The sequence below is a fragment of the Phocoena phocoena genome, chromosome 8 (genome assembly GCF_963924675.1).
Source record: "Phocoena phocoena chromosome 8, mPhoPho1.1, whole genome shotgun sequence".
Classification (NCBI taxonomy): domain Eukaryota; kingdom Metazoa; phylum Chordata; class Mammalia; order Artiodactyla; family Phocoenidae; genus Phocoena; species Phocoena phocoena.
Window position 1 is genome coordinate 15,026,395 of NC_089226.1, and position 15,721 is coordinate 15,042,115.

The 15,721-nt window shown below is 50.7% G+C and overlaps 1 protein-coding gene across 1 annotated transcript; it reads left to right on the forward strand.

The window, feature by feature from the left end:
• The first annotated feature begins 236 nt into the window (after positions 1-236).
• On the forward strand, positions 237-2,220 carry SMIM35 (small integral membrane protein 35). Its single transcript, XM_065881668.1, is given in 4 exon segments — positions 237-429; positions 1,424-1,457; positions 2,134-2,177; positions 2,180-2,220. Coding segments are annotated over 4 exon segments (312 nt in total).
• Positions 2,221-15,721: the final 13,501 nt, after the last annotated feature.

The window sequence follows — 15,721 nt, forward strand, 5'->3', positions numbered from 1 at the left end:
CAGCAGTGCCTTTTTCAACACGTAGAAAGCCTACAGCTTCAGGAAGGCTTCCCAGCTCCAAATTATCTCTACTGTCAGAGGACTGCTACTTTGGAGAAACAAGCTGACTCTAAAAAATCAGGTTATCAGACTTTCGCATCTTAGCATGACTTAGCTGAACTAGCTGGCCAGGGTCCAGATTCTTAGGGGACAGTCATTTTGCTGGCAGTGGGGAGGGAGGAGAGGAAATTTGGAACATGATGCAGTCAGTTGGCATACGGGGCCGCGAGAGGGCTCTGGGCAGCTGGGTGAAGGATGTGTGTCTCTCTGCAGGGGATGACTCCATCAGCACCTCGGGCCTGCTCCTCTGCCTGGGGCTCTCGTTGCTGCTTGTGTCCATCCTGGGCTACAGCCTGGCCAAGTGGTACCAGCGTGGGAACTGCTGGGAGGGTGAGTGAGCGCTGGACCCTGTCACCCAAGCGCAGCCCAGTCCCTCCTCTCCTGTGGCATTTGGCCAGGCCAGGCGGGGCTGCAAACTCTTCAGCACAGAGTCATGCAAAAATATTTCCTGTGGTGGCCGCAGTGGTTGAAGACTTGGGTGGGTGGCTGAGCGCTTGAGGTGTGTGGGGGGAGCGGGTGGGGCCTTGATTGAGGGAGTGGAGGCTCTTCTCCTCCCCCAGCAAGCAGTCAGCTTCCTCGTCCTTCAGAGCTCACAGGAGTCCACCTCCCAGGCCTGTGCGGGCCACAAGGCTGAGGGTGATGTGCTAGACAGGCCAAGCTCCAGCTGTTTCCTACCCTGGCTCCTAGAGCCTCCCTTGCGCTGCCCTCTCTTGGGACTCTCTCCTAAGCTTGCTGATGCTTCGGCCTCACTGGGCGTGTCCTGGAATTTGCTGGGCTGCTCCCAACTCTGATCCATATCTGCCCTTCCCATAGGACCCAGGAGAACTGGGAGGGCATGCTGCAGTGCCGAGAGGCAGAGAACATCTCCCGGATCTGCGATTAAGTTCAACAGCTTCTGTGGATGTCTGTTGAGCACCTACTATGTGCCAATGCACTTGTGCCTAGGATGATTTTTTTTTTAATTACATGCGAAGATGAAATTTTTAGTCTCTCTTCTTTATAGATGAGGATGTGAGGCTAAAGTCACAGAGTCTGGATTCAAGACTCCTTCCCAGAGTAATCAGTGCCCTTGATGGAGGGATCCCCAGTGGCAGGATCTATCCTCAAAGACTGGTGGTTCTGTCTGGGAAGAAGGGGTGTACCCATGGTTCTGGGGCAGGAAGCAGATGCTGAGGGACTGGGAACCTCCCATGGCATCCTGCAGCCCTGCCTAGCCACCCCGCACCTTCCAGACAGGGGTGAGGGAGAACTAGATGCTCCCAGAGGAGTGATGGGCCGCTCTCCCCATAGGTACTAACCCTCTCTTTTCCGATTGTCTTTCTAGGGCCTAATTTTGTCTTCAACTTGTACCAAATCCGGTGAGTAGATTCAGGGCAGATCTGGGTGGGATGGGCATGGGGGGTTAGGTATGCTTGAGAAAGAACCAAAGATGGAACTCAAATTCACTGCTCGCCTCCCCTGTGTCCTCCCCATGTCCCTAAACAAACAAGAGAAAAGGAAGGAGCCAGGGTCCATCTAGAAAGTTCCATGAATGAAAACTTGAACATGGACAGGACCGTGTAAGATCCAAATGGCAGTGCTCCTCTTAGCATTCACCCTGGGGCAGGCACCATCCAACCATCCATTCATTCACCCATCGTGTATTCGGTAAAGATCTAGTGTAGCAGGTATCGTGGTGTTAGTTTCTAAGGGTACAAAGATAACTGCGTATAGCTTCTGTCTTCAGGCATTTCACTGTCTGCGGTGGGCACCTGCCTGATTACAAATAATTTAAGTTCAGGCATAAGATGCTGTCAAATGAAGACAATCAGGCATTCAGGATGTGGGATTTGGAAACTCCTCTTGTGATAAGTCATCTCATCTGCTCTTTGTCACATGGCAGCTTCTCATCTGGCCTGAGAGATGGGGTAGCTCTGATTCTGGAAGATAAGCCAGTGAGTCAGTGAGTCACTGCCAGAAGTTCTTCCCATGCTCTGGTCCCAGGGAGAGGCCTGGTTCTCAGCCCCAGTAACTTGATTGGCTCACCTTTCTCAGGAACATGAAGGATCTGGAGATGGGTCCACCCTTCACCATCAGTGGCCGGATGGTGGCTCCATGAAGTTCTCCAACAGATTGGTCTGATGAGGGCAGCAGCAGCTTTCTGGAGCCCCAGAGAGGTGAGTGGAAGGTTGGTGAGCTGAGTGAGTCTGATGTCCCAGTGTGGTCCTCAGATGGTCCAGGCACCCCAAGCCTAGCACCAAGGACTGCTTGGAACGCGGAGATGATTTGGTTCATCCCCCGCCTCCTGGAGAGTGAGTGCTGTAGGGGATGATCTCAGGAATGAAGGCCTGGGGTTGTGCTCTCTCCCACTCCCCAACTCCTGCTAGCCCTGGGCCGCTCCTTTTCCACTTGACCCATGTCCTGCCTTTCTTTCCTGGGGAAGTTCTATTTCTGATCAGATGGAAATTTCTAGAATAGAGCTTTGTATCTCAACCCTTTGCTCTGAGATGAAGATTCCAGATGGCCACCCTCTCCAAGAAGCATTGCTGTAGAGCTTCTGAACTTTACGAACTTTCTAAGCCCAGGAGCCATCCCTGTTTCCTGGCTGGCTGACCCTTTGGTCACACCTTTCCTCGCCTGCCTTCAAGCCCATCCCTCTTCACAGCACAGTTGCTCTCTCCCATCTAAACATTTCCTCCCTCCAGCAGTCCCTCACAGACCCTCAGTTTCTCTCTCATCTCTTCCCCACAGGACTCCACACTCACCTCTTCCGTGTGTTCCTCCCTCTGCCCTGATGTGATGGTTTAGAGGAATCTTTCCCGAGACTCATCTCTTTGTCACTTTCCCTTTTTTTCTTTCTGTAGGAGGAGGCTCCTGGCTCAGCACCTGCCCCTCCCAGCCTCCCCTGCCTCCACCCCTGGGTCTTCAAGGCCTGGCCTGGCCCCCTCTTGTGAACATTAAGGAGTTTTCTCTGGGGACACCACCAGCCTGTGGCATGAGAGTCCCCCAGGAGAGTCAGGCCTCTGGGGACAGAGTCTGTGGAGTCACGATGGCTTTCTCACAGAAACAGAGATGGCCGCGTCCTAGTGAGAAAGGGCTGGTTCCCGGGAGGCCTCTGAGCCTGCAGGTGGAGTTCCAGGTGCCCAGCTGGCCGCTGTGGGTGGGGCCTGCTACCTGGGGCATCCCCAGTCACTTCCCTGCAGGACTGACACAAAGGCCAGAAAACCTGTCACATCCTCCATAGGCAAAGTCATGTGGGAGGGAGGGTGATTCCACTTTCAACCTTCCTACCAGAAGCCAAGTTCCCCTGAGGGCTGAAGGCTGAGCTTAGGCCTTGACTCGAACTTGGTTCTGGCACTTTCAGCAAGCCCCCCAACCCCTCCCCCCAGCCCCTCATGCCCTCCCACACACATGTCCACCACCGGGGCCTGTTTTCCCTGCTTCTGACCAGCCTTGGTGCCTCCCAAACAATTTTGAGGGCAGTGCTGAGAACGGTCTAGAAACACACTCTTGTTTTTAGCTTCCTGTGATGGGGTAGGCATGGTGTGGCAAGCTCAATCTCCCATGTTCTCCATTTCCCATGCAAGGCCCGCCTTGTGATGTGGGAAGTGGACCAGAAGTGGTGAGAGTGGGGAAGAGGAACCAAGGTTAGCCTGAGAAAAACAGATAATGCACACGGGAAATCAAGAACCAAGTATAGCTTTGTGACAGGAGAACAGTTTGTTCGTGTGTCATCACTCCTTCCTCCGGTCTGTGCCCTACTGGACCCGAGGTGGGGCCTGAACTGGGATGTCAGCTTAGTAGGTACTTAATGCAGAGTTGTTCAGTCCAGAGAGATTGAGTTCCTGGGGCAGCTGTGGATGGAGCAGGGCCTGAGGGGGCCCTGCCACTGCTGAAACTGCAGTTAGAACTACCAGCCACCGGTCTCCCTGCCCATGTCCCAGCAACAAGCTGGACAAGATGCAGAAGCCCAGGACCATGATAGGCGAGGGGAGAAGTCATGGTATTTGTCCTCCTATCCTCTCTTTCCTGAGGCCTGGTTTCTTTCTTACTTTGGGTTCTAGCAGATTGCCGAGGAAGGAAGGAAGGAAGGAAGGGAAGGAGGGAGGGAGGGAGGGAGGGAGGAAAGAAGGAAGGAAGGAAGGAAGGAAGGAAGGGAGGGAGGGAGGGAGGGAGGGAGGGAGGGAGGAGAGGGGACTTATAGCTGCTATCCCCTTACTTCCCTCCAGGGTCTGGGGGCCATTCTCTCAATGTAGCCAGGCTCCAGCTTAATAAACCAAATCTCCGGATTTGGAGGTCTTCAGCTGGGCCCTAACTCCTCTGTTCCTGAGTAGGTGGGGCTGGGGAAGAGCCCCCCAGTGACTTTAGATCCCTCCCTTCCGTGAAGACCTATTGCGGGGGAAGGGCTGACTTTGGTGTCCTTCTTCCTTGCATTTCAGTTCTGAGGGCTGAGCCCCATTGCTTAACCCAGGGGGTGTCCAGCCTCAATAAACTCTCAGCTATGCCCTGCTCAGTGTGGATCCTGGGTCTGCAGCCCCGGCAGGACTGTCCTAGGCCCCTGAAAGTGCTCAGAACTCAGCGGCCTTGGGAAAAACAGAAAGGATGGGGCCCAGAGCCCAGGGGGTCTTGGCCCCCGGTTTGGTGGCTTCAGGTTAGGAGACAGAGACAGCTGCTGAGGGCTGGGAGAATGGAGGGTATTTCCTCCATTCTGCTCCTCAGTTGGGAGCAGAACTGAGACTGGGCCACTTCCTCTTTTTGGGTCCTCTGACGCGTTCCCTGTCCTCTCTGCCTCCCCCTCGTTTTCCTGACTTCCGTAGTCTGACCGGCTAGCATGGCTTTCTTTACCCTGGATTCTACATGTTTCCGTTGGGGGCAGATTCCAGCTGATTCAGAAACGATAAGGGAGAAGATGCCGAGAAATCTGGCTTCAAGTCTGGTTGGTCTGGGCATTGGCTGGGCACCCAGACCCATGGCCGTGCCAGCACCGACCCCCCCTCCCCCAGGCCCTCCTTCTCCCCTTAACTATTCTTCATCTCACTGGCCCCAGGAGGCAGGAAGCAGTCACGAGTGTCAGCAGTTCCGTGGCCCTTCCCATGTTCACTGCCACCAGGTTCCTCTTTGGTGTCTTTGCCAGGGCTGCCTTTGTCTAGAATGCCTTCTCTTCCCCACTCCCACCCCCAGCCACATCTAGTCTCCATGGTTGGCTTAAGTCTCATCTTGCCTGTGGCTTCCCTCAGGACTCTAGACTTGATGCCACCCGATCAGGCAGGGTTACGTCCCACAGGTTTTTAGTAACTGCTAAAAGTGGAGTCCATGGGCGGTGCTTAATAAATGCCTGCTGAGTGGAGAGAAACACCCAGTTTCTGTGGCCACAGAAGGCTGCCTTGTCCTAGAGAAAGATGCCAAGGTGACGTGAGGAAAAGCAGAAACTGCTGATACAATACACAGTCTGCAGAGTACAACGCATTTCCATGCATGTTACTGTGTCTTGAACCTTGTAGCAACCTTGTGACATGGAGATGATTACTGGTCCCATTTTACATATGGAGAGGCTGAGGCTCAGAGAGGTGTATGCTTTGCCTAAGGCTGCACAGCCAGCCACTGACTGCATTGGAGCCTGAGTAGAATCTGAGGCCTCACAGATGCAGCCTGATCTCAGGGCTGGTGGGAGGAGGGTTGAACACTGTACAACAGGGTCTGGTCTTGACCTGTCCTGCCATGCTGTGTGGCCATGGGCTGTCACTTCACCACCCTGGGCTTCAATTTCAGCATCTGGCAATCGAGGACTGGACTACTTCTCCAAGGTTCCTCTCTTTTACTTGAAGGAGAAAAAGAGTCTCACCTTCTCATCTCTGTACTCTCTGTGTTTAGCACAGCACCTGTCACTTGGTAGGCATTCAATACACAAAAGAGGCAAGTCTAATATAAAGTGTAGTTATAACTCTCTAACTCAGGAGGCGGCAGCTGAAAGGTGATGGCTGCAGTTCCCTTAGACCCTGATGGTTTAGGATCCTAAATATTACTCAGTCTTTCTTTGACCTTGGCTAAGTCTGACCAGCTCACGAGACTGGACCGTTCCCGACCGAGCCCTTCTTGAGCAGGAAGGTAAAACGCTAACGTTTGCTGAACAAAGATCTGTGCAAAGCAGGGACTTCAAATGCACTGTGTCACTTCATCCTCCCAGCCTCACAGGTGAGGGAACAGAGGCTCAGGGTCTGGTGAAATGATTTGCTTAAGGCCAGGCAAGAATGTGTTGTCTTTATAACTCTTCCTCACTTTTAGCCTCTGCCCAAGCTAGCAGCTCCCTGAGCTCCCTGGCCCCCTCGCTCTGGTCTCTAATCTCTTTTCCAGGTCCCCTGGTGTGGTGAGAAGGGCTTCTCAGAAGCCTGGCCTCTTCAGGCCTTGTCCTCAGCCCTGAGCTTCCCACTGACCCATTCCTCATTCTTTCTTTTATTTTTTATATCCCCTTTCACCTCCAAATCATCAAATTCTGCGCATTCTTTAGGTCATCTCAATTTTCACTTCTCCAGAGAAACTTCTTCAACATCTATGGATCTTCTTGTCTTCTGAGTTTTAATTACAAATACTCTCTGGCTACCATAACTTAATTATCAATCATTCCCTTGTATTTATTCATTCATGAAGTTTCTCTGATAGGCCAGGAACGGTGCCAAGCACTCTGCAGGAATCCAATCTCTCTTGAGATTAACCTCGCTTTCTCCTATTTGATGGGTACTTTTTGCGGCAAAATTCAGATCTTATACTTTTTCTGAGTTCTTTATGGTACCTGGCACGGCTCTGGCCATAGCCAGGAACTCCTCAGGAAATTATGTTGTATGTTGAAAGATTCTTCAGTCTCTTCAGGGAATCTTGGGTGTTGCTTCATCCCTGGCCCAATCCCAGGTACTCGGAAAACCAAAACTTTCGATTTTCTCTTCCCATCCTCAATCATGTTCAACCCTTTGATCATCAACTGATACAGATCTGGAGAAAGTGCTCACAGTGACTTTTTCTATTTGAGAGATAATGGCCAAACCCATGAAGTAGCTGGACAGGTGAGGGGGGAGCTCTACTCTCCTGTAGCTTCCTTTTCAGCTGTAATGACCTTGCTCCATGCCACTGACCACGGATGGAGGGCCCAGTGTCTATGGTGTCCCTCTCTCTGGCCCAGCGTTCTGAGAACCTCAAAGTGGGAGTAGATGAGTCTATCATTACTTTTTTAAAGTGCTTAGTGATCAAAAACCATCTAGAAACAGTGATATTTAAGCAGATCTGGTACAAAACAGGAAGCCAGTGGCCTGGTGAATTCTCACACTTGGGGACCAGAAGTGAAAATGTTCTGTCTGCCCAGAGCAGCAACAGGGCAACAGAACAACAGGTGGGGAAGTGCCAGAGGTCCTGGTAGACTCCCTGCCTCTTGGATTTTTCCTGCAGAGACATGGGGGTAGTCTCCCCATCCCCAAAGCCTAGGATGAGGTTTCTCATACACAAGCAGGGAGCCGTAGAGAGGCAGAGGGGTGGAAAATGTAAGAAGCCGCATCTTCAGGTCTAGCCCCAGGAGCTGGTGGGTCCCAGGTGCCTCGTTTGTATAAGGCTGTCACTGGACTTAAGGATTCTGAGGCCCCTTCCAGCTGCAAGGCTATTTCAGAGTGTGGGTGACTTCAGTTCCGCAGTGCTGGGGGAGGGAGGCAGGGGAGGAGGTAGGCAGAGACACCTCTGAGTGTGTGTGTGTGTGTGTGTGTGTGTGTGTGTGTCCACTGCAGAGGTGAGCCAAGGAAGAGACGGATCGTGTCTTGTCACCAGCTGTATTCCCAGAGGGCCCACCCATGACAGGTGCTCAATGAATGTTTGCTGAAGGGGTGAATGGCTGCATGTTCAACGTTTTCATGGTCCCTTGCCTTGCCTCCTCACCACATCCCCTTGCTCTAGGCTTCCTGTTTAGTCTGTAGCCCTGAGTCCCTCCAACAACCTAAGAGCTATAGGGTGAAAACAGCAGAGAAGGGAATAATCATGGTATAATATGATGAAGCCGAGAAGATGACGAGCCCGAAAATAAAATCAAATTTATATCCTGACAGCTTTCATTTCAGCTCGGTCTAATGTCTCCCAAGTATACATTCAGCCTCAGGCTACCATTACCACGTTGCCATCTCATATTTGGACATTATACTACTTCAACGTCTTTCGCATGCTTTTCTCTGTGAGGAAATCCACTCCTTCAGGCATTCATTTATTCATCAAAAATGTACTGAGCACCTATGCTATATATTAGCCATTGGCTGGGTGTGAAGGATACAGAGAGACATCAAGAGGAGTCTCTGCTCTCCAAGAGCTCACAGTGAAATGAGCATGGAATGTTGTATGTTCAATGACAGCAGTATGCCCAATGCATTCATGAGAGGAGTCGGATTGAAGATTACTGTCTCCATTTGGCAGATGAGAAGACTGAGGCCCAGAGTTGACATGACAAGACAGAGCTGGGTGACGGGAGAACTCAGGTCTCCTGAGTTCCATTCCACTCCTGGGCATTCTTTCCACACCCTGGGTCTGTTGCCTCTTCCCTTTTGCCCTTGGGGCATCTCCAGACCAGCCACCTTGGCTTGGAAGCTTGTCCATGGATTGGTCCTTTCAGCCTGGGTGGACTGATGGGCACTTCCTCCATGTGAGGAAGTTTTGCTTTCTTCACTCATTGTATCATGCCGCACAGTGCTGGTTCTACTAGATGTGTGGTTTCTTTGCCCCAGGTTTGAACTGTGGGCTCAGATCTTACAATATCTCAAGCTTTGGAAGTCTCCCAAGTCTCACTTAGCATAATCTAATAAATCGTGTATTTTACTCCTTTCAATTTAGTCCAACAAATGTGCATTGAACACTCTAGCTGGACCAAATGCCCCTCCTATGGACCGCTGTGCACATCTCCATCACAGCACGTTCAGCTGATGCTTCTTATGATCCCTTACGTCCTCTTGGCCCCACCCCTGATTCTGGCCAGTTCTGAGTGGGCTCTGACTGACTTTGTGCTAACCAGTCTCTTCTGCAGTGCCCACTGCACATCACTTGCTCTCTGCCCTGGCTCCTTCTGTTCTGGGGGAGCCCATGCAGCCCTGTTCACCAGCAGCCCGAGAGTACAGATGAGTCAACATCTCTGGGGCAAGCCTCAGCCAGTGAAGTTCAGGAGTTGATGGATTAGGACTTCTACTGTCAGTGCTCAGGGGACAGTTGGAAGAGGCCTCTATATGCTCCAAGAAACATTCCAGTGGGATCAGGGTCCAGTTGCTCCCAGCATGACCAGCCTGATAACATATTCTTGTTTTGGCTTTTCCTTCTCCTGTTGCCTCACCCTTGTTCCCTCTGATTGCCTTCTAAATAAACCACCTGCCCACAATTCCTTGAATCAGGCTCTGCTTCTGGATGGGGCAGTCTAGGCTAAGACAGCACTTACAGCCTTATATTGTAAGTCTGTGTTCATTTATTTACTTGCTCATTCATTCCTTCAACAAATACAAACTGAAGTTGGGGAATGTAGGAGTGAACAAAAGAGATAAAGTCCCTGTCTTTACAGATCTTATATTTTATTGGGAGAGACAGACCATGAGCAAATAAACACATAAATCGATCATGTCACTTCAGATAATGATAAGTGCTCTGAAGGAAATAAGCTGGGGATAGAGGGATGAAGTAGAGATGGGGCGGATACTTGGGGAGGGTGGTGAGGAGAGACTTCTTCAAAGAGTCTCCATTTGAGGAGACACGTGAATTAAATGAGGAGGGAATGCAGGATAAGACCTGGGAGGAACAAGGGCAAATGACCTGAGATGGAAATTAGCTTGAAGCAGAGTGGGCAGGGGGAGGCTGCAGCAGGTGTGTCGAGAGAGTGGGCAGATACCAGCTCATCTGGATTTTACCACCCATTTGGACCAAGAGCAAAGGAGAGGGCTTCCAGCAGGGGAATAACATGACCTGAGTCATATGTTATAAAGATCACGTTGGCTACTGCACTGGAGTAAGTATACTGTACAGATCATGCTGGATTACACTAACGGAGCCGGACTGGAAATGGAGGGGCAGGAAGGGGATGAACAGCGGTCCAGGTGAGACATGATAATGGATTTGACCAGGATGGTCATGTGGGGGTGGTGACAAGTTGTTGGTTCACCATCTATTTGGAAGGTGGAGCTGATAGGACCTACCTGACAGATCAGATGTGGGTTGTGAAGGGATGACTCCTGGTTTTTTGTTATGAACAACTGGGTAAATGATGGTGCCATTTACTCAGGAGGGGAAGACTGGGGGAGGAGTGAGTGTGTGAGGGAGTCAAGAGTTCTGCTGCAGACATATTTTTGAGAGGCATGCTAGACATCTAAATGGAGCTGCTCAGGAGGCAGCAGAGTTAGGGAGAAGTCCTGCTTGGGCATTTGGAAGTCACCAGCATCCAGATGGCATTTAAAGGTATGGACTGGGTGGTACCATCTAGGAGCAGTGAGGAGAGAAGGGTTGAGTTTAATAGAACAAGCAGCAAATCATCAAGTTATTCTGGAAAGCAGTGACTCTCAGACTTTAATGTATATGGGAATCACCTGCAACTTGATCACCTGGAACTTGTTTATTAAGCAGGTCCCTGGGAACTAGCCTTAGAAATTCTGGGCCTTGAGGAAAAGCTTAGGAAGACAAGTACCCCCAGGTGATTTGAGTGCCCTGGGGGATAGGTAGAGGGGTGCCTAGGATTTGCATGACTAGGTAGCAGGATCCTGAAGAATGTTTCTGTCCTCTCCAGGGCCATCATGAGGACTTAACCTCCACCAGCCCCTCCTTCCTTGTGCAGGTAGAGGTATACAGGTGTGGCACCCACACCCAGACCTTTGCTCGTCATGTACCAATCTTCACCAGCACCCCTCCCTGTGCCTACTCCAGAGGTAACCAGCCCTACAGATCAGCTGATTTACTAAAAACCCTCAGCTTCACCCTTGTGATGGGCTGTGATTGTCCAAGGAACAACATGGTACCAATGACGGTGGGGTCTGCAAGACAGGTGCCCAGCATAGGCATGGCTAAGAGCAGAGGAATGGCAGCCTGCTTTTCCTCTAGTTGGGCGATCATGAGGTGAGTATTTTAACTGTATATTGGCTGCAGAGGAGCTTGGTGGTCTTCTCCATACCTTTGAATGAGAACTTGACCTAAGTGGGTCATAGCACAAACGCTTTCATATCCGAATCCTCAGCTCTGAGCCCTCACCCAGTGCCAGGCCTGCCTTGCCAACTGCTGGAGGATCGCCTCCTTGGCTGACCTGTCATATCAACTCCAGAACTCAGCATCTCCCCTTCTCCCCCACGCCCATGTCTCCCTTCCACGGCCATATTTCACTTTTCTCATCATCCACATTGAAGTATGATTAGTACCTCTGATTCCTGTTTCTCTCACTCCAGGTTGTCATCAAGTCTTGCCAATTCTCCCTTCAAATTGTCTTTTGAATCTGTCACTTCCTCTCTTCCCACTGTCCCTGCTCATTTAATTGGATTCTTGTTTAAGCCTCTGTCGTGGACCGAATGTTTGTGGTCCCCCCATTCATATGTTGAAGCCCTAACCCCTAATGTGCTGGTATTAGGAGGTGGGGCCTTTGTGATTAGGGTTAGATGAGATTGTGAGAGAGGATCCCTCACAGTGGAAAAAGTATCCTTACAAGAAGAGGGAGAGAAACCAGAGCTCTCTACCACCCCTACCCCCATCCCATCCCACTATGGAAGGAGAAGGAGAAGGGGCCATCATGAATCTTTAGCCTCATCTGCAAGTCAGGAAGAGAGCCCTCACCAAGAAATGAACCTGCCAACACCTTGGTCTTGGACATCCTGGCCTCCAGAACAGTGAGAAATAACTGTGGTGTTGTTGGAGCACGGTATTTTGTTTTAGCAGCCTGAGCCGACTAATACGACCTCCTGTTCGGTTTCTCTGCTGCTTGCCTCCTTCTCGTGTGTGGACATTCGTTTCCATGATGGCACTTATCACTGATTATAGTAATGTGTGTGTTAGTCTGTTGAGTAGCTTGGTGATTATCTTCATAAGCAGAGGTGCCCTCCATGAAGCTGCACATCTTTTGTTCACCACTCTGGACCCAGGGCCGAGTGCCATGTTGGGCACATAGTACACGCTTAATAATGTGTTTCTTGAAGAAATGAAATGCCGACAAGGAATGCCTCCAACAGTTCACCCTGCATTCTGCCTGGTTCCTTCTGACTCATGCCAGGGTGTATTGACCCTGTTGTGTACTGACCAGGGTTATCTTTCTAAAACACAAATTTCACCTCACCCAACCCTTGTCGGTGTTTACTGGGCCCCAGCACGCTTTTTGAATGTTTACGGGAGTGAAAATGAAGTTAAGATCAAGCTGATATTGAGGTGTGGTGGCTCATCAACAAAAGTGATCATAAATGATTAATAACAAATTTTTAATTGTGGATTTGCTTTAAAAGAAACCCCCAAACCCATGAGCACTACAGGAAATAGATGAGTCATGCCTTCTAGTACCTAGTGTCCTCTAGACTGGGGTTTGATAAAATCAGCCTTAACTGCTAGAACTACCTCACGTGGTTACCAGTGTGCTGTCCCAGGTGGGCACAGCAAGACCCCCTTCTTTGCCGTTCGTGGGCGGGACTCAGCGACCCTCCACCTGCACTGCCCTGTGGGCTCCATTCAGTGCAGTGGGTGGGACCGTCTCAGGGGTGGTGTGTGTCCTGTGACCGTGTGTGCATTGGGAGTGGGGTGGGGAGGGATAGAGATCTTTGGGGAAAGACGAGGCAGACTCTTTGACTATAGCTGTTTACAAACTCGGGAAAACAGAGTTCAGTAGAATGCCCACTCCCCATCTCCTTACTAAGAGGAAGTTCCATTAGCTCATAGAAATGCAGAATCACCCATCCTTCAGCTTAGAAAAGCCCTCGAAGGAGGTTTCTCAGTGTAGGGACAAACGGGGCCATCTCTTGGAGACTTCATTCCAAATTCCCAAGAAGCCTGGCAGTGTCTCACTGCTGTTTGGAAGAACTCTCTCAGTTTACCCCATGGCCCTGGCCGTGCTGGGTGGTCAGAAAGCAGCTCAAAAGAGGAGGAGACCCGGCACAAACTCCTACTCCTTCCACATAAGGGAAGCCTGCTGCAAGAGCTCACGTGCTTGGACTCCACTCTCTCCCTTGAACTACTCCATGCTTCCTCTCTTCCATCCAAACTGGCCTCAGTTCCTTGAGAGGGATTCCTCTTACTCTCTGAAACTTCCTATTCATGTCTCAGCCAGGCTTCATCCAACCTGCCCCAGAGGCCTTGCCCTTGGGCAGACGCCATCTCCAACACTCATTTCCAGGAGGAAGTGACCAACCCCATACACCAATTTGACAAGGAGGCCTTCGGGGCAAAAGTCTGAGCGGGTCCCAAACGGTATAAGATTAGTCAAGTTCTCTGAAGATGACAGGATCAATGCTTCCCCAGAACTGGTTATTTTCTCGGAGTAAAAGGGGAGAGGCATCATCAGAGATGACACAGGGGAACAGAGATGTGGTGTCCCCGACCACCTCCTGGAGGATCCAGGCTGCGACAAAGAGCAAAGTGTACCCCAAACTCAGGCCCCAAGCCCTGGGTCTGCTCCACCGGCTGGGCTGAGCTCGGGGAGAGCCTGAAACCCACACGTGGCTTTTTGTGGAAGGGGGAGGCTGCTTTTAGAATTGAATGCAGATGGCTTCTGCACTTACGAGAAGCGCTGCTGGGACACACTTCCACGTTGCGGGGAGCAGCCGGCGGGGCTCCAGGAATGCCTGGTCTGCTGTCTGCCTGGAAGGGAGGGGCTGTCGGGTCTCCTTTCAAGTTGTCAGAATTCACATCCAAAAGATAGTGTTTTCTGTCCCACTGTTTCCTTTTCAGTCTTCTTGAAGAACCCTCTGCATCTCTTTCACTTACACTCATTTTCATTACCTCTCATTACATTACATGCTCTATACCTTACGTTGCATTCATTATCTTTCCTCACGTACTCTTTCAGCAATTTCATTACATAACATACATTTTTCATGATCTCTTTCATTTTCACCTGTTTCCAAGAAAAACTGTCCATTTCCCTATACAGCTTTAAATGTAACTCTTCATGTGTGATCTCATTTAAACCTCCTGACATCCCCATAAGGAATGATTATTCCCATTTTATAGATGAAGAAACTGGAACTTAGTAAGAAACTTGCCCAAGGTCACAGAAAATAAACGTTAACATGACGACTTGGACCTGATTTGAGCCTAAGTCCTCAGTCTTGGTAGCTTAAAGTGACATCGCACATCTACTCATTATCATTCTCGATCGTCAACAACTTGATGCCTCTACCAGCCACTGTGTCATCAGAAATCTGATTGGTTTCCCAAGATTCCTGTGGTTCTGACAATTTATTGGAAGAAAGAACACGTCACTCATTTACAGAGCCTGTGTTCAAGGCACATTCACATCCTCGTCCTCAGTGGAACCTCACACCCTTATGAATGAAACAAGTCAGACAACGTTTTCTGGTTTCACAGATGAGGAAAAGTGGCTTTCTCAAGGTCACACGTCTAGAAACAGTGAAATCGGAATGAGAACTCCTAGGCTATCAAAATACCCAGAACTCTTTCCCTGTATCTTGCTGCCTTTTCAATAAATAAATGAAGAAAATAAATAAATAAACCTTCCAAGGAAACGCTGAGAAACCCCTCCTTCAAGCCTGTTTCTAGAGGGAGTTATTATCGGACTGGCGCCTACGAGCTTCCTGGCAGAGTGGAAGGGGCTCTGGCTGGATTCCCTGGGCCTGATGTCTATTCCCAGAATGCCACGGAGAACACAGGGCCGAGGATGACTTGGGCGGTGGGCACGCCCCAGGCCTATCACCCCTCCCAGGTTCCCTGCCCACGGATGGTAAACTGGCTTTGCAGACAGATTCTAAACTGACTGTGGGGAAGCAGGGCCCACACCTGCCCCCTCTCTGGGCCCAGGGTCTGGTTGTTCTCTCAGCACAATGCCATGCACTCTTGCTACATCAGTTAGCCTGCGGCATGGGAAAGAAGCCAGCTCTGTGAAGGCATGGCTTCCTCCCCACCCAGGGTCAGTTGGGGTGGGAGATGTTACCCCAGAAGCCAGCTTGGCTATCATCCATCCATCTAGAAGGGTCCCCTAGAGATTCTTTACGTCACAGATGGGATAACTGAGGCCCTCCGAGAAGTGGCTGGCCCAAGGTCGCACAGCTGATCATTGAACAGAGACCCTACCCCAGTGTCCTGTCCTATAGCTGGATGTCAGCAGCAAACACAGTGCAGGTCCTAACCCTGACCCTCTTGGGCAGATAAGGTGGCGTCCAAGCCTAGAGGCCACCTGAAGGCCTGAGTTTTGACCAGTACAAACACCCATGGTTTCGCTGGTACCGTCAGCAAGATGGTGTGGGCAGCAGGGTGAGGATAGTGCATGGCTTGGCCACTCCAAGTGCCCCAGGGGGATGCTGCTCTATTTGCTTGAAAGAGGGTGCTGTCTGCAGATGGACACAAGCCATCCCCAGAGCACTGGATTCTGAGCCAGAAGCCCCCTTCTGCATCTCAGCTCCCTTTGACGCCTGCTCCCTCTTTTACCTCCTAGAAATGGCCCCTGCAGCGAGGC